This window comes from Cydia fagiglandana, chromosome 1 (assembly GCF_963556715.1).
Source record: "Cydia fagiglandana chromosome 1, ilCydFagi1.1, whole genome shotgun sequence".
Taxonomy (NCBI): Eukaryota; Metazoa; Arthropoda; class Insecta; order Lepidoptera; family Tortricidae; genus Cydia; species Cydia fagiglandana.
Genome location: NC_085932.1, coordinates 28,416,709 through 28,434,919, shown reverse-complemented (window position 1 = coordinate 28,434,919; position 18,211 = coordinate 28,416,709). Strand labels below are relative to the sequence as shown.

Genomic DNA, 18,211 nt, shown 5'->3' with positions numbered 1-18,211 from the left:
CATTTCGCCGCATTTTCAGGTCCCTATTTGAGAACCTTTGGATAAGACCAGAACGCAGAAATTTTGGTCATCCAGTAAGCTATAATCACATACTTAAAATCCAAAATTTCAAGTCTGTAGGTCATTTAGTTCCGAAGTTAAGCGAAAGCAAAGTTTCGCATTTATGAAACTCACTCATGATCATCAGAATAGAACTAGTACTTCCCATAAACTCAGAGAGCTGAAATTTGGTACAGAGTTAGGGTTTAATGGCCACATAAAGGGAAAACCTAAAAATATTGCAATATCAGTCACGTTTTAAAGATCTAAGAACTGCATAAGTAAGTTTGTAATCCTATGTAAATATATGATATTACAAAGTTACTGTTGCAGTTCCTACAAATAGTAGGTAAAGTAAAGGTACACTACGATGTACGATGTGAGTATGAATGAAGATATGTTTAGTTATGATATGTGTATACATAGTATGGGTATGAGTACCCGAAAAGAAGGACTGCCTACAAAAAGAGATGAGATCCCATCAAAAACATTACATGTAAAAAGGTGCAAGTCTCGCAACGCTTTTACTACAAAAAAGTTTTGAGATGTAATGTGAAACCAAGTCGGTTATTTTAATCAGTGCCAGGGGGTGTTAAAACCTTATCAATAAGATATCTTTAATTTGTAATACGTATAATGACATGGCCATCGCACGGCTGCATAATGACAAAAGGATCATCGTCAATGATGATTAGTGACGGATTAGGTACTGATTAATATTTAATTATTAGATTTAATGAATGGGCAATACGAAAAACTGTTGCTACTGTACAAGAATCAGAACCGGAAAAAAAGAAAAGAAAGATTTGTAATAATAAAAAAACTACTCCTAAAAAGAAAAAAAATGTGTTAAATAAGAAAATCTAATAAAATAAATCAATATGCCCACGTTTCTACAAAAAGAAGTGAAATCCCACCAAAAACATTCTGTAAAAAACTAGCCAAGTCTCGATGGAGCTGCTTGTTTATCTCTAAAAAGTAATGAAATCTAGACAAAGTCGTGCCAAGTCTAAGGTTCCTTACTGTGATTTCTTTATTATTATAGTTAATGTTGTGTGACTTGGCCGTTGAAGGGTACACAAGGGTACAAAACCAGGTGCTCAATGACACCATTGCACCAAAAAGAAGTGTTTGTTTCAGGCTCGCCCATACATAAGTATTATTGAAATACGCAGCTTTATCAAGCCTACAATTGACTGGTTACTGAATCAACGTTTTCCAAGTGGCAATTTTCCATCGTCAATGGGTAGCGCGGTTCTGGCGACAGATTGGTGCAATGGTGTCATGGAGCACCTGGTTTTGTACCCTTGTGTACCCTTCAACGGCCAAGTCACACAACATTAACTATAATAATAAAGAAATCGCAGTAAGGAACCTTAGACTTGGCACGACTTTGTCTAGATTTCATTACTTTTTAGAGATAAACAAGCAGCTCCATCGAGACTTGGCTAGTTTTTTACAGAATGTTTTTGGTGGGATATTCTATTACATAAGTAATATGCATAAAATTGCCTACAAGAAAGATTCAGTACAATTTTTCGCTAGGATCAATATTAAAAGAGATTTTAACGCGGGAAATTTAATTAAAATCACTTCTAAGGTCCCGTTTTTTAGGTTTTCGTAAATAACTCATAAACGGTGGCCAATATCAAAAAATGTTATTAGACGTTAATAATCTACACAAAATTTTGAACAAAAAAGATTCAATACACTTTTTGCAGGGATCAATATTTAAAAAGATAATAAAGAGGGAAAGTTAATTATACTAAATTCTAAGGTTCCTTGTTTTTATTTTTTCGTTAATAATTTGAAAAGTATGACTCATAGCAAAAAAAATCTTATACATAAATAATAAACGTAAAATTTCCTACAAGAAACATGCAGAACACTTTTCGCTAGGATCAATATTTAAAAAGACAAAGCAGCGGGTAAGTTAATTATAATCAATTTTAAAGTCCCTTTTTAGTTTTTTGTAAATAACTCGTAAACGGTGTCCCATAGCGAAATAGGTTTTTAAGAATAAATTATCTACATAAAATTTCCTCCAAAAAATATCTAGAACACTTTTCTCTAGGATCAATATTTCAAGCGATATTAAAGGAAGAAAGTTAATTACAATCAGTTCACAGGTCACTTTTTTTTAGTTTTTCGTTAATAACTCGTAAACGGTGGCCCGTTGCAAAACAATATTCTACATAAATATTAAACATAAAATTGTCCACAAAAAAGGTTCTGTACACTTTTTCGCTACGATCAATATTTAAAGAGGTATTAAAGGGGGTAAGTTAATTATAATCAATTTCCAGGTCTCTATTTTTAGGTTTACGTCTATATAGGTAAAGAACTATTTTATTCTATTTTATTTTCAAAATTTAGACCCAGTAGTTTCGGAGATAAAGGGGGGGGGTGGTATATTTTTTTGTATTTTAATGTTTTATTTTGGGGAAGGGGGCTTTATCTCCGAAAATACTGGGTCTAAAATTTTGAAAAGATACACAATAGAATCTATAGATGACAGGAAAACCTATTAGAATTATGCAGTCAAGCGCGAGTCGGACATTACTTATAGTTTTTGAACCGATCCCTACAGGTTTTTTAAAGGCAATTCACTCGCGTTTCACATATATAAAATACACTGTTAAAAATTGGGTAATGTACGGAACCCTTGCAACGCGAGTCCGACTCGCGCTTGGCCAGTTTTTATTCATTTTGAGGTACGGAACCCTAAAAAGAGAAAAGTGTTCCATATGTCTTTCGTAGAAAATTTTATATCGATTATTTATTTACAAGAACATTAAGAACTTATTTTGCTATGAGCCTTATTTTACGAGTCATTTGCGAAATCCTAATAATAGGGACCTGGAAATTGATTATAATTAACTTACCCCCTTTAATATCTCTTTAAATATTGATCGTAGCGAAAAAGTGTACAGAACCTTTTTTGTGGACAATTTTATGTTTAATATTTATGTAGAATATTGTTTTGCAACGGGCCACCGTTTACGAGTTATTTACGAAAAACTAATAAACTTACCCGCTGCTTTGTCTTTTTAAATATTGATCCTAGCGAAAAGTGTTCTGCATGTTTCTCGTAGGAAATTTTACGTTTATTATTTATATATAAGATTGTTTTTTGCTATGAGTCATACTTTTCAAATTATTAACGAAATATAAAGACAAGGAACCTTAGAATTTATTATAATTAACTTTCCCTCTTTATTATCTTTTTAAATATTGATCCCTGCAAAAAGTGTACTGAATCTTTTTTGTTCAAAATTTTGTGTAGATTATTAACGTCTAACAACATTTTTTGATATTGGCCACCGTTTATGAGTTATTTACGAAAACCTAAAAAACGGGACCTTAGAAGTGATTATAATTAAATTTCCCGCATTAAAATCTCTTTGAATATTGATCCTAGCGAAAAATTGTACGGAATCTTTCTTGTAGGCAATTTTATGCAGAATACTTATGTAATAGAACATTTTTTGCTATGTGCCACCGTTTAAGAGTTATTTACGAAAAACAAAAAAAAGGGACCTTTAATGTCAAATATCTCACTTCCGGTCAAGATTTCGAACGAGCAACCGGCAAATTCGGATTCAGCGGGGTCTAATTAGGTTAAAAAACCCGGTTGCCAAAAAGTAATATGCTTTGCCAGTCGAAATCGATTTTATGAAAAATATGAACAGTCTAATTACTATATATGTTCAGAATATTATTTGAATAAACTTAGGATAGGATACTTAGGATAGGAAATAAAATGTGTGTTTTTATATCTTTAAACCCAATTACTAAGTAGACTGCACATACATTAAAGTCACATTAAAATTCCATTTTGCGAAATAGAGATTTCAACCTTTAACTTTGCAAAAGTAGATAATTGAAATATTCTAAAAGCAATAAAAATAGATTAAGTTAGATTCGAGCTACAATGACATTAGTTTGGGTTCAAGGCAAGGTTGCAGGGCCTCAACAAGGGAAAAAAGGGGGAGGGACTGTTGGCCTGGCTCAGTGAGCCAGAACTCACCCACTTATCCTTACTACTGCCGTAAGCAGGTAATGAATTCCCAATGTATTAAGTTTAGGTTCAATAAATTATAAATATATTTTATTAGTAACATAATTATATACAAATATGTATAAGCATAAAGTAATAAATAAGCCTACAGCTATTAATAATGTCCGTAATCTGTATAATCCCAAAATACGGATCCCTCGTATGTGGATGCTGCTTACATAATCTCGTCTGTCAAGGTGTTTCGGCAGGAAAGGCCTTGGCAGACTTATAAATTCCTGAAATGAGGGTTCATACCTACCGACTAGAATTGGTTTCATTGTGGTATCAGATGGGTTAGTGTACGGTAACCGATGGTCATCTTGCTTATAATCTCGTCTGCCAAGGTGTTTCGGCAGGAAAAACCTTGGCAGACTTATATATTTCTAAAATGGGGGTTCATACCTACCGACTGGAATTGGTTTCATGGTGGTATCAGATGGGTTAGTGTAGGGTAACCGATGCCGACCTTGCTTACATAATCTCGTCTGCCGTGGTGTTACGGCAGGAAAAGCCTTGGCAGACTTATATATTCCTGAAATGAGGGTTCATACCTACCGACTGGAATTGGTTTCATGGCGGTATCAGATGGGTTAGTGTACGGTAACCGATGGTCATCTTGTTTATAATCTCGTCTGCCAAGGTGTTTCGGCAGGAAAAACCTTGGCAGACTTATATATTCCTAAAATGGGGGTTCGTACCTACCGACTGGAATTGGTTTCATGGTGGTATCAGATGGGTTAGTGTAGGGTAACCGATGCCGACCTTGCTTACATAATCTCGTCTGCCAAGGTGTTTCGGCAGGACAAGCCTTGGCAGACTTATATATTCCTGACATGAGGGTTCATACCTACCGACTGGAATTGGTTTCATGGTGGTATCAGATGGGTTAAATTAGGGGTCCCGTTGGCCACCTTTGAGAGCGTCTGCCAAGCACTTCCGGCAAAAAAAATACTGGCAGACTTCGCTTTTATGTGTCTACATGTAAATTTCTAACTGCTGCCATAACTATTATTTCGGTATCAGATGGGTTAAATCAGCCCCCTTTTTTCGCACCGGAAGTGGCCTTCTTTTTCGTACTTTCGGCAAGTTCCGCCGTGGCAGACTATCGAATTCGGACTTAGCATCACTTTTATGGGAAACCATTGTGCATTTCATCGTGGTATCAAGTCGGTTAGAAAATTTGCGGCCGGCTCTTCTACTAATACGTACTATGTCAAAATTTTACATTAACAATCCACAGTTAGGGTGACAAGCAAACCAAACCGAACCACCCTTAGTTTAGAGTGGAGTTTTCGTTGTACCAAATGATATTATCCACCGTTGATGGAATCAACACTCAGTATGCAATAAAATCAACTGTTGATTTGACGTGGATGCGAAATCTGACAGTTGTACATGTCGAATGTGGCCCCTGAATATTCTTAACCTCGTGCCGCCCAATGTACATTAGGATGTACAATCAGTTTCGATGGAATGTCAACCTTAATAAAAAACGAATTAGGCAGCGTTTCATTTGTCTTGTAAAATTTTCGAACAAATGAAATTCAACCCAATTGAATATACAATAAGATTCTAATTTCCTTGGCAATAATTTTGTATGGTGGGCGGCACGAGGTTAATCGATAATTGCCGATGGATATGATATGAACAGTAATTAAACTTGCACGAAATGAGAAGTGCGTTATCGAAGACATTGAAAAGGAATGTTAGAGTAGTATTTAACCGTGCGAAGTTTTCGAAATAAATTATACACGCTCTTAAGGCCTGTTCACACCGGATGCGTGTACGTAGAAGTGCGCATGCGCATTGTAATATGCGCGTTGTAATACACAGATTTAGATGAATTAATTTGGTATAAGTAGAGATATTAAGGACTTAGGAGCGCTGGTGGTCTAGCGGTAAGAGCGTACAACTTTCAATCCGGAGGTCGCGTGTTCCAACCCCGGCTCGTACCAATTTGTTTTTTGGAACTTATGTACGAAATAGGTTTAGTTTCCCCTCTGGGTTGGAAGGTCAGATGGCGGTCGCTTTCGTAACAACTAGTGCCTACGTCAATTCTTCGCATTAGTTGTCAAGCGGACCCCAAGCTCCCATGAGCTGTGGCAAAATGCTGGAATAACGCGAGGAAGAAGAGAGAGATATTAAGGACATATTTAGGGGTCATCCATTAATTACGTCACACGAATTTCTAGGTTTTTTGCCCCCCCCCCCCCTCCTTGTCACACTTGGTCACATTTGGCAAACCCCTCCCCCCTAGTGTGACGTCACATTTTTTCTACGAAATCGCCAAATAGAATTAAGTAAGTACCTAAGTATTATTAATATTTTATCAAAATATTTTTGACGATATAAATATTAGTAATTTTATAACCCAAAACTGCTTAGGAAAGAAAATTAAACGAATAAAAACGATTATTGTTTTAAAAACTTGTTATTTAAACGTATAGCGAATAAAATAATTTAAATAAATTTTCGGTTACTGATGAAGTTAAAGTGACGTCACAAAGTTTGTGTCTCCCCCCTCCCCCATGTCACAATATGTCACATTTTCTTGACCCCCTCCCTCCCCCTAAACGTGTGATGTAATTAATGGATGACCCCTTATAATAGTTTTCATCATTCCTCGCAGTCGCGGACAAGTTAGCACTGACTTAAACATGATATACACTACCTACTCAACTGCATTAAATGCCCAGTAAAGTCAAACCTGTTCCATCGTTATACAAAAAAGGGCAAAACCGGTAATGAGTGATATCTAATGGTAATGATAAATGAACATAATAAAAAAACTCGCCTAATGACCTGTGCGCTCTCGTTTCGTTGTTGCCATGCTAGATGTAAAGCTGGGTATATACTTTACACTAAGCGTCACTTGCATCATCCCATTAACCCTGGGGTTAAACGGTTATACCTAATTTTATATTAAAGGAAAAAATGGAAAAATGTAAGCTTCCGGCAGGACTTGAACCCGCAACCTACGCAATCCGTGCGTTTGCTCTAACCAATTGAGCTACAGAAGCCTTCCGGAACCTCGCGAATCTTTCCATTCCTTCCCTTATGTACCTATACACGCCTTTGGGGTCGTGGGGCGGTTATACCTACCTGGAGTTGCCATGGTCACCAGTACATTAGGCTAACGGATTAACCCTAGGTTAGTGGGATGATGCAAGTGGTGCTAACAGGTAGTGTCCGACAGAAGTCTCGAAAAATTTTTCGGCCGATGGTTCGGTTTCGGCCAATAAACTGCCGAATTATTTGGACGTGTCGAAACTGTGGTTTTAGCGACTGATGGTTCAGTTCCCGGAATAAATCCGGTTTTGGTCGGAAACTATGTACTTTTCCAAAGCTTGCTAAAGTTGGTGAACATGGAGATACAAAGTTTCCCATTGGAAAGCTAAAATTTAGAAGAATCTTCGGCGTTCGTCTCATTCTACAAAAATACAAGAATATTTTGGCGATTTTACTTCCCAAGACGTTCATCATAACCACATCAAATCAAATCAAAGACATTTCCGAATACCTGGTGAAAATTTCTCACGTCCGCCAACCCCTAAGCCCTAATAGACATGGCATAAATACTAAAAGCATTATAATTACTCCTAAAGCAGCGTGGTGAATTCCAGAATGAAAATGTACACTTTGAGGTCGCGCTATTTCAAGATTTAAGGAATATTTAGCTTGGATCAATAAATCCGAGGGTTCTACTCTATTATTGGTACATATTGAACTTCCTGATGCCGTACAGCTAAACTGTGGAATTAAGCTGTCTGCATTTCCGGACCGATACGATGTTCAAATCAAGAAAAGTTTTTGGCAAAAATTTCATTTTTGGTACAAGCTTTTATCGCGGACTGTACTTTTCTTTCCGCAGGCAACTAATGCTCATCGAGACAATTCTAAAAACCCCAAACACAATTAGGTTTCGTTGTTTTATCACATAGTTCCTATGGCCACCTCCGGTCTCCATCATCAGATCAGCTCGATGACACCATAATATTGCATTGTCACCCGACTTACGTATGTATGCAAAATTTCAGCTCAATCGGAAACCGGGAAGTGGATCAAATTTAACTTGCAAGATTTGATTACAGACCGACAGACAACGGTCAGGTGAAAGTAAATAAAAGCTTGTAAAAAGAGCGCACTCGCGTCTTAAATCCGGCAACGCACTTGCAATCTTCTGGTGTTGCAAGTGTCCATGGGTGACGGTAATTGCTTACCACACACTTGACCACACATAAGTCGCGAGTTCCGCCAATTTTCGGAAGCTATCAAGCTACCTAATCATTCGCGCCATTCCAACCCAAAGGTATTACCTAATTCTAGTATTCTAGTCAGATTTACTCCGGATCAATAACCTGGCCGGTCCCTATTGTTTTATTTTTTACCCGGCTCCAGACGGCGGTCTCACAGTTTTTGCTCCAATACACGCTTATCTTGATTACGAGAATACCTATTATTTGCTGGTTTTAGCAAATTCGAGGTGTTTCGGCGAAATTAGGAAGGTAGCAGCTAGGTTTTCTGCCTTTAGCCTGTTACCTAATGGCTCCTCTACACGATGGGCCAGCGTCGGCCACTCCAAACTCCAAGGGACGCATTTATGCGTTAAAGGGAGCAAGTGATATTGCTATCTCATTCTACCGCATGGCTGCGTCCCTTGGAGTGGCCGGCGCTGGCCCATCGTGTAGAGGAGCCATAATAGGTAGATGTTGGTGTATTTTTGGAAGAAATTACCCAGGACATGACAGGATGGTTAGGGAGATGATGTCTGGACTTTTTGTCAGGGTTTCGTACCCAAACGGAACGGGCCCCTATTCCTCTGTCCGTCTGTCTGTGTGTCACCAGGCTGTATCTCATGAACCGTGATAGCTAAACAGGTGAAATTTTCACAGATGATGTATTTCTATTGCCGCTATAACAACAAATACATAAAAATACGGAACCCTCGGTGGGCGAGTCCGACTCGCACTTGTCCGGTTTTTTCATGACAACCCTACTATTGCTAATAATAGGTATATTGACCATATCATATCGACAATTCGACATTGCATAATCTATTGCGCCTACGCAATTTTCTAAAGACCATAACGCATAATAAAATAGGTAACCTAAAGCCTACTTCTAAAAGTCTAGGAAACAGTGTCTTTCGAATAAAATAGCCTTAGATATTGAACAAAGGCCAGACTCAACAGGACAAGTCCTAACATGTTACACATTTGTCTTTGGAACAGAAACGACCCATACACCTCTTTTCATACTAACCATGACTCATTTACGCGGCAGTATGTAGACCTTATTCTAAATAAGATATGGTCTATGATCGTTAAGGTCAAAAAGTCCTTAGATAACACAGTTAACTGACAATTTGTGAATCTTATTACCTAAGTGATAAGGTCTTCTTGTGTCGTTTTTCGTATACTTTCGACTTTTTTGTTCCGTTTGCGTTACTAACAGCAACACTCAGAACTGACCGAAAGTGTGTCTTATATCGTTACAATAAGGTTGAAGACATATCAGTTAATTGAAGACAGTAGAATTAGTCACTTGCCTGAACTGATAGCATAGAGAAATATAGTAATACAAGAGTGCTCACTCCATACATCAGTTTTGGTCCCAGAAATATTAGTATTTACATACTTAGAGGATATAACCAACGGAGACGCCATGTCTATAATTTTCAGTAACAAAATAGTCTGCCGTCTTTTGCGGGGGAGGGGCACATCAAATGTGTAGGTACGTCATGTCAGATAAACGTCAGTCCATACATGTGGTTGATGTGGTTGACCATTGGCCGCCTATTTTCGACAGAGGGGAACGCCTGGGATCAAAACTGATGTATGGAGTGAGCACTCTTGTCTTACTTACTCTATGCTGATAGGTAGTTTCTTTGTGTATTTGCATTGAATATGCAATTAATTCACATGGTCGGCAGATGTTGGCCATGTGCGATATTAATGAGCTTGGTCTGAAGTTTAAGATCAGAAATTAGATAAGAGATTTAGGTACTAGAATTTCTAGGCACTTAGGAGCTTAGAGATATGTCGGCGGCCGATCGTAAGATCAGGCATACCGTGAAATTCCTAGGCATATCGTGAAACGTGAAAATCTTTGATTCGTTCCCTTAGTCGGAAGGAACCCCGCTACGCGGGGATCCTATTTCTGGGCAGTTTGCCCTTCGGGCATCTGAAGCAACCTAACGAACCTATCCTACCTATATATTGGTTTAATGTGCCTATCGTCAAAACATTACACAGGAACATTACGATCTGCCTGATCTTACGATCGGCCGCCGACAGATGCACTTACTATATTATACACTCAACATATATGATTCGGTCAAGTTGTGTTCTAATACTTCTAATGTATGGGGAAGACAACCGAATTATAGCCAGCATTCAATGAATGTAGTGTGATGCTAATAGTTGCGCCTGGGGGAGGGGATGGGACACTAGTGTGCGTAAAGCACCGTACTCAAAGGTATCATACTACATTCATAAAATGCTGGCTATAATTAGTTTTTCAAAAAACACAATTTGACCGAATCATTACCTAATTTGAAAAATGGGCGTTTTCAGAAATAAATATCGAAAACCCGATTCTCACAGATCCCGGTGTGTTTGGGTTCTTTCAACTCAGAATCACTAGCATATTCAACTCTGATGATAAAATAAAATGTCCCAAAAATTTTTATGAAAATTGTACATTCCACTACGTCACGCACATACAAGTGAAAAAAATGTTCATACTAAAACGTGACGTAATGGAATGGACATTTTGGGACATCTTTTTTTAATGGTGGGATGGAGAATGCTGTCGATTCTGAGTAGAATGAGCCCAAGAACGTCCAGATGTGAAAGAATCAGGTTTTCAATATTTATTTCTGGAAACGCCCAAATACTTATACATATAGGTACCTACTGGAAGTTGAATTTGGACTATAGTAAAGTTGTAAGCTGTAGAGTTGTGGACTAAAGTTACCTGATTTTACGGTACCTAAGAATTTATATTATGGGACCTACATCAAAGTCACAAAAAAATTAGCTGTGTCATAAATTTAGCTCATCAGATGTTGTTTTCTATGGGAGAGCTCTCTATTTTGTACATAAGTTCCGAAAAACTCATTGAAATGTGCCGGGGTTTATGGCTCCTCTACACGATGGGCCAAGGGACGCATTTATGAGTACGTTTCCTTGAGAGTTGGAGGTGATTCAATAACTTACAGAGGGAGTAAGTGATATTGCTATCTCATTCTACCGCATGGCTGCGTCCCTTGGAGTGGCCGGCGCTGGCCCATCGTGTGGAGGAGCCATTAAACAGAATCAAGTGGGTAGGTATAAATACAACAGTTTCTACACCATAACTCACTATTGTGTGCAACTCACAGTTTCCCCTCTGTAAGTTATTGAATCACCTCCAACTCTCAAGGAAACGTTTGTGTTCACTGAATTATATAATTAAAGTGTTTAAGCAAGATTATTTAAACATGTTTTGGCTTACACATTGTTTGGCTTATCGTTCCAAAACAAAGAGAATCCTGAATAAATTCTACACAGTGTAACATGAGGAAACCGAATAATTTTAACCACGCATTTTTGAGGTCAAAAGAAGGAAAAAAATGTAATATGAGTTTAGGTCAATTTCGCCAAAATATTTTTTTTTGTTTTTTTATTTTTCAAATTCTTTAATAAATAATATTATCTCTGAAACTAGGCGAATTTCAAAAAAGTTTATAGGACATTTTTGTCTTTAAATATGATCAAGAATACGCTGTTAAAATTATTCGGTTTCCTCATGTTACACCATGTATATCTTTTATAAATACCTATAACCACTTTACACTTTAAACTTTCACGACTTTTACCCATTATTATATATTAAAATTAAAACTTAATCATGTATAACATTTGCAGTTATTTAATTTATATATATATTTTTTAAAGACTAAAATGGAAGTGGGCAGGCCATACAGCAAGGCTTACAGATAAGAGATGGACATTAATAGTCACCAAATGGAGAGGTCCACTTGGCAAAAGAGGCCGGGGCAGACCACAAATGCGTTGGGAGGAAGACTTAAAAAGAACAGCCGGCACAGACTGGATGGCGACAGCACAAGACAGGGACAAATGGGCAGCAATGGAGGAGGCCTTTACCCACTAGGGATTCATTAGTAAAACACATATTATAAGTCACAGTTTTATTTTCAATGTAAACACTTTACAATGAAAAAAAAAGGGCTTTTTTATTTTTTTATTTTTATTTAATTTATAATTTTACCTTCCGGAACATGCTTGCACTTCACTGATTTAAACTTAAATACGTGATTAAGTCCCGTTTAGCGGAAGCAGTTATAAAGTTGACCCAAAATTTTTTTATTAAGCTATGAGCTTCATCACATATGTTCCTTGAGTAATTCTAAGCATTTCAAGCCTGGGAGGCAATAAGAAATGTGTGTCTACTCGGATTTGTAATGGATTCAAACTTTCAACCCCTTTTTAACCCTGTTAGGGTATGAATTTTACAAAACGCTGAAATTACTTTTCCTGTCTTTTAATAATATCCCCAAATACAAAGATTCAAGTCCCGCGTTCGAAAATTTTTTTGATATCCATACAAACTTTCAACCCCTTTTTCACCACCTTAGGGGATGAATTTTCAAAAACGCTGAAATTAGTTTTCTTTTATTTTAATAATATATCGTTTTACGAAGTTTCAAATTCCTAGCTTAAAATAAAACTTCAACCCCATACAAACTTTCATCCCCTTTTTAACCCCCTTAGGGGTTGAATTTCTCAAAATCGCTTCTTATCTCTTGTACACTTTATAAATGTAATCTAGTGTGCAAATTTCAACTTTCTATCTTTTGTAGTTTCGGCTCCGCGTAGCAAAAATCTCCAACCAAATTTTTCACCTTTTTACGTTTTTCTTGTAATATTACTATGAAACTGTAAAAAAAAAATATCAGCAATGAATTCTACGTCTTTGGTTTATACGAAAATGATACCAAACTTGCCCTAGTACCCACCAGGATCAGAATAGATTTTTTTTAAAGATGACGGGTGGCGGCCGTCTTTGTACCCCACCCTCCCCCCCACTCCAGGCTAGAAATGCTTAGAATTACTCAAATATCAGATGTGATGAAGCTCATAGCTTAATAAAAAATTTTTGGGTCATGTATGGCAGCGTTACATAACTGATTCCAGTACGTTGTGCAGTTTGATAATGCTTGCACTTTCAAGAAATTAATACAAATTCTGTGTAAGTCAATTCACTCCATGTATGAATGAATGGAAGGGTTAATATTAAGTGGGAACTATCACACACATCGTGTTGTGGCCCAATAGACTCTGAACATAATCTAACTATTAAAACTATTTTTTTTATTGGATAGGATTATTCTCCCTTGAGCTCAACTGGACAAGCAGACAACCCAAGACCGACTGTCTTGGCGCCGTAAAACAAGGAGGGCCGACCCCAAATAAAGGGATAAGGCACGGCAGAAGAAGATGGAATTATTCTCCCTTAGCTTGTCTTAATCATTGATGCTGGCATGGTGTAAAAACAAAACTATAATTCTCAATTCAAAATCTAAATTCTGAAGTTACTGGAACAATCCATTAATTTGAATATGGATGTTTCCTGTATTAAAATAAGTTATTACACACCATGCATGAAATAAAGCGCTCTAGATAATTATTAGAAAAACATAGACAGCAGTTATTTTTTGGCAGAATTTCTATTAAATAAATCGGATAGAACAAAAATAAAGGAGGTGACTTGATAGTGACTGTGTCTGAATTAAATTTAAATAAAAATTAAATATTGGCAAATTGTTTTGACAAATCTAAAAAAAAACTAATTTCACTAGTAGGAAAGTACTCCATTATTACACTGGCCAGTATTCATATGGTAATGTGTTTGCATTAAATACAAACAAAACAAATCAAGTCCCAGTCCCAGGCTGACATAAACAGTAAATAATGTTTTAATACCTATTCCATTGAGCCACAGCAAACCATCATCTTAATGAGTACTCATACCTTATGTAGATAGAGTAATTATACAGATTTTAAACATATATCTACCTACTAAACAATCTTAACCATCTAGCTAGGCAATCAACTGATTGCTTGGTAACCAAAGACTATTACGGTAATTACGAAACCTCTGGCAATTAAAACCAACCTGACTAAAATTGTTATTTAAACATCTGGCTTTGTGGCAATCTTAATAGAAATATTGCATTGTTAGATAAAAGATTTAACTATACCTTTAGATCCATTCATTGGGTTTTATAATGTCACAATTACACCAGCCACAATGCAGCCACAGTTCAAACTGATCAACAATCACTTCCAGTAGAGATTATTTAAAAACAGTGCATTGCAAGCTGCAACGCAATGTATACAGTATAGGTAATCAGCTGATAAGGCTGTCAACGCGCGCGGGGAGCCGTGGTCGGCCCGCGGCGCCGCGGCCGCGCTCCGTGCACCGGCGCATGCTTACAGATTCAACTGGAATCAATTAGCTGGACTTGTGCAATGCGTGCCGTCAGCCGCACCTCATGCACCTCACACACTACCCGATCCGCTTCGTGAGACGCCTCACGGCTGCGCCACAACGGCGATGCACAAAATCGAACACCATTACTTATTCACTAGTTGTTTATTGTCATGTGCGGCCTACATGCGCAGAGATCATTTTATTTTCGTTCCGTGCTCCCACTGGGTAGTACTCACCGTCTCTTTCCATTGTCGTGGACGCACCGAGTAAACAACGAAACCTCATAATAAAACAAAATGGAAGTCCGCCTCGCCCGCACCGATATGAGAAATTTTATGAGCGCTCCGAGCACATCTACCGAGTTGTAAAACGTTGTTACTATCCTATTGTAGTATTTTAGCAGCCCCCCTCCAGAGATTATTCGCAGTCACCGAACCGAATCGTTCACGAGCACAAAGAATAAATATTGTCCACTAACACTTTAAACACCACAAATCGTTTAGATGACGATAAACACAAAATTCAAAACGTCCACTTGAAAATAGTAATCATTGAAGCGCTCGACATCCTGAGACACAACACCCACATCAAAAAAATCTACATGGCGACTGGCCTAGGCAGCCGCTTTCAATAATTTCCACTCGAACGTATCCCTGTTTCACTCGTTCACCATTCATTTAATTATTTCTCAATACGCGTGAGAGGGACAGAAACATATAAATATCTCCTACGTATGAATAGAAGGTGTTGTGAAGTGTCCCTCCCTGTCTCTGTCGGGACCGAGTTGAATGGACCCGAGACGCGCTCAACCATTGGATCGATGACGGTCACGTGACGCAAATATGTCGCTACTATCTCGACCCCGCGAAAATTCAATATTCATCTGTAATAAACCACGCTCCTTCGCTCAATCGTAGTATCTTAATTTTCAGCTTATCTTAATATCAGTAACCTCAATACAGTGCCTCATAATTAGAATGAATCTGTACCTTATCGATTTGTTAGTATCGTAACAACGAATTTTCTTTTGTTTCCGTTATTTTTGCATAGGTAGTTAGAAGCTCATCTGTTTCTTCATTCACATGTTTATTGTCGTTTCTGTAAAGATGAAGGAAAATGAATGCATTAGAGGTTTTTCACACAAGCTCTTCAGCATGACAAATATGTCGGTGCTCGTAGCATTTAGGTGGGTTTACAATTGTATGAATGTAATTGATAGGTGATATCAAAAACCTGTTCTACCCACTGCTTCATGTTAATATCTACAATGCCATGTAATATTCTGATAGGCTAAACATTTTTCATTTTTTTAAAAGATAGTTAAGTGTGGGACCTACCTAATGTACATATCTACATAAAAATAATTATGATAAATCAGTTGCTTGCACTCCAGAATTCAACCATTTCATCTGAATTGAGGGGTAGATTTATATATATACCTACTTGTGTGACATTTCTTAGCTCAGCATCCGAGTTTATATTATTTCCACATGATTTCAATTTTAAATCATCATTTTAACCTTTTATCTCCCACTGCTGAGCATAGGCCTACTTTGATTAGTATGTTAGGTGACCCCACTATCTTTCAAAATTTTTAAATGAATGTATATAATTATATTCTAAAGGGTATTATGAATATTATGATAATATGAGAAGTAAGGTAAAACGAAACAACCAATGATTTTCATGTATTTATTGTGTACGAAAATATGTCCTAGTCACCTAAAAAGTATGTTTTATATTTACTAAAGACAAAAATTCTATGATTCAAACAGATGCTACATTGATTAATAATTTTACAGTAAATACTTTGTTACAAAGTATGATCTAAACAAAAAGCTTTACTTCTGTTAATTTCACCACAACTTAAAATAATTTTAAACATCTTCCATACCTAAGCAAGTGATAATCTACAGAGTACATTAGTAGACATTTTTTAAGCATAATCAATGATAATTGTAAGTATGGACTTGCTAGGCCTACATTATCTTAATAAGTGCCACTTGCACCAGTAACTCGGGGTTAACCGGTTAAACAAGGAGTTACCATGGTTATCAGTACAATTTGACACTGGGTTAACAGTTTAACCGGTTAACCTCAGGTTAGTGGAATGGTACAAGTGGGCCTAAGAGGCACACAAACCCACCCGTAAAAATCACTCCAAACAATCTAAGTTACTCTTGTTTAAAAACATGCTTAAATTACATGAAACATGGCATGAACACTTATACAACATATATCTGTCTGGTACTAGTTTTCAATGCTAAAAATTATTATACAAAGAAAATAGTGAACAAAGATTTTATATGTAAAATTTCTACTCGAGTCTAATTTCTTTGTATTACAATTTCTAGCAACAAAGACTAGTACCAGACAAAGATACCTATTTGTTACTCAAATGTTCATGTCAAATTTCAAGTTATTTCAGAGTGTAACTACAATTGTATAGCACCGGCTTGGTTTGCGTGACTCTAAATTTGAAGATGGAAAGAATTAGATGCCAAGCCCAAAGACAGAGACAATGCAATACATGGTCTTGTTCTCCCAGCGCACAGTGCAGGATCCATCCGTGTTGTTGTCCCAGAAGCATGAGGAAGCCGTGTGCAAACCCGCACCATTCTTCTGCATTATTGTGCAAGTCACTAGAACAGTTAAATGAATATTTTAAAATACAGTTATTTAACAGCCTAACCTTGCTAACATATAAAATAACCTTCAAAACCCATAGACAATCACAATAATTTAAATTTTACACAGTAATTGGTATGGAACAATCATAACATTCATAACAGATTCAAATAATATACTTTTAACTAGGTGTGCCAGAAGGCACGCAAACGGAACAATAGCAAGCAAGGCACGCCGGTGAGACCGGCTATGCACACACACCTATATATTTATAAGGTTTTTGTAGCTTCGTCAGTTGACCCAAACATGATTCAACTACCGCCGACGTCCATTGATTCACTTTGTTGTGCTGATAGGCAGTCCCTCCAATAGAACTCTCGATTGCTTCTTTGATGATTTTGCTCACATCGTCGACGATGAATTGATTCTGAAAATCGTCATGACGGTAAATACGAATCAATACCAACTTTCTCCAAAACAGAAAACACAAAGATGCTATGGCCTTACTTCTTCAGTTAAATCACTGCATTCTTTAACTTCCATGATTTCCAAAAACTGTTCTCTTGTTTCAAATTATCTCCAACTTTTATTTTGTTACAAAAACAACGAAAATTACGACGCTATGAATTCTCTCACACTGACATGATTTTTTTGTGATACACGACGAATACGAAACAGCGGTGGTTAAAATTGTTTAACAATGTGACGTAACCGAATATGACCAATGACGAGTGAGTAAAAACGCTTCATTTTATGAATTAGCCAATAGAGAAGTGTTATTCTATTTAGCTTTATTTAGTTGTCAAAAAACGCCTTTACCTCTTATTTTCATTATGTTGGCAGCATTGCTTGAATGTTGCCAAAAGAAAATTACTTCTGTTTCGGTAGCTGAACTGAGTATAGTTACGATTACGGCGGAATAAACAAGAACTTAAATAGCTTCACATTAAAGTCTATTCTCTTTGGTACGGCCACTATGAGTGC

At 37.0% G+C, this 18,211-nt stretch overlaps 2 protein-coding genes across 5 annotated transcripts in view; both read right to left on the bottom strand.

Annotated features, from left to right (window-relative positions):
• LOC134668576 (uncharacterized) overlaps positions 1-15,331 on the bottom strand; it is a 62,615-nt gene extending 47,284 nt beyond the window's left edge. For 2 of the 4 annotated variants that reach the window (XM_063526021.1, XM_063526035.1), the window contains exon 1: positions 14,836-15,330. The gene's annotated coding sequence lies outside the window, so the exon portion shown is untranslated. Of the gene's footprint in view, positions 1-14,366; positions 14,417-14,835 lie in introns of those variants that run through there. The other 2 variants (XM_063526039.1, XM_063526026.1) reach the window with 2 other exon arrangements.
• A 946-nt stretch (positions 15,332-16,277) lies between these two features.
• LOC134668779 (dynein light chain Tctex-type 1) lies at positions 16,278-17,899 on the bottom strand. The gene is made up of 3 exons (XM_063526241.1): positions 17,735-17,899; positions 17,489-17,654; positions 16,278-17,241 (listed from the first exon to the last, which is right to left on the bottom strand). Exons 1-3 carry the CDS (start codon positions 17,768-17,770, stop codon positions 17,093-17,095), a joined length of 351 nt encoding a protein of 116 aa, XP_063382311.1. The 5' UTR covers positions 17,771-17,899; the 3' UTR covers positions 16,278-17,092.
• Positions 17,900-18,211: the final 312 nt, after the last annotated feature.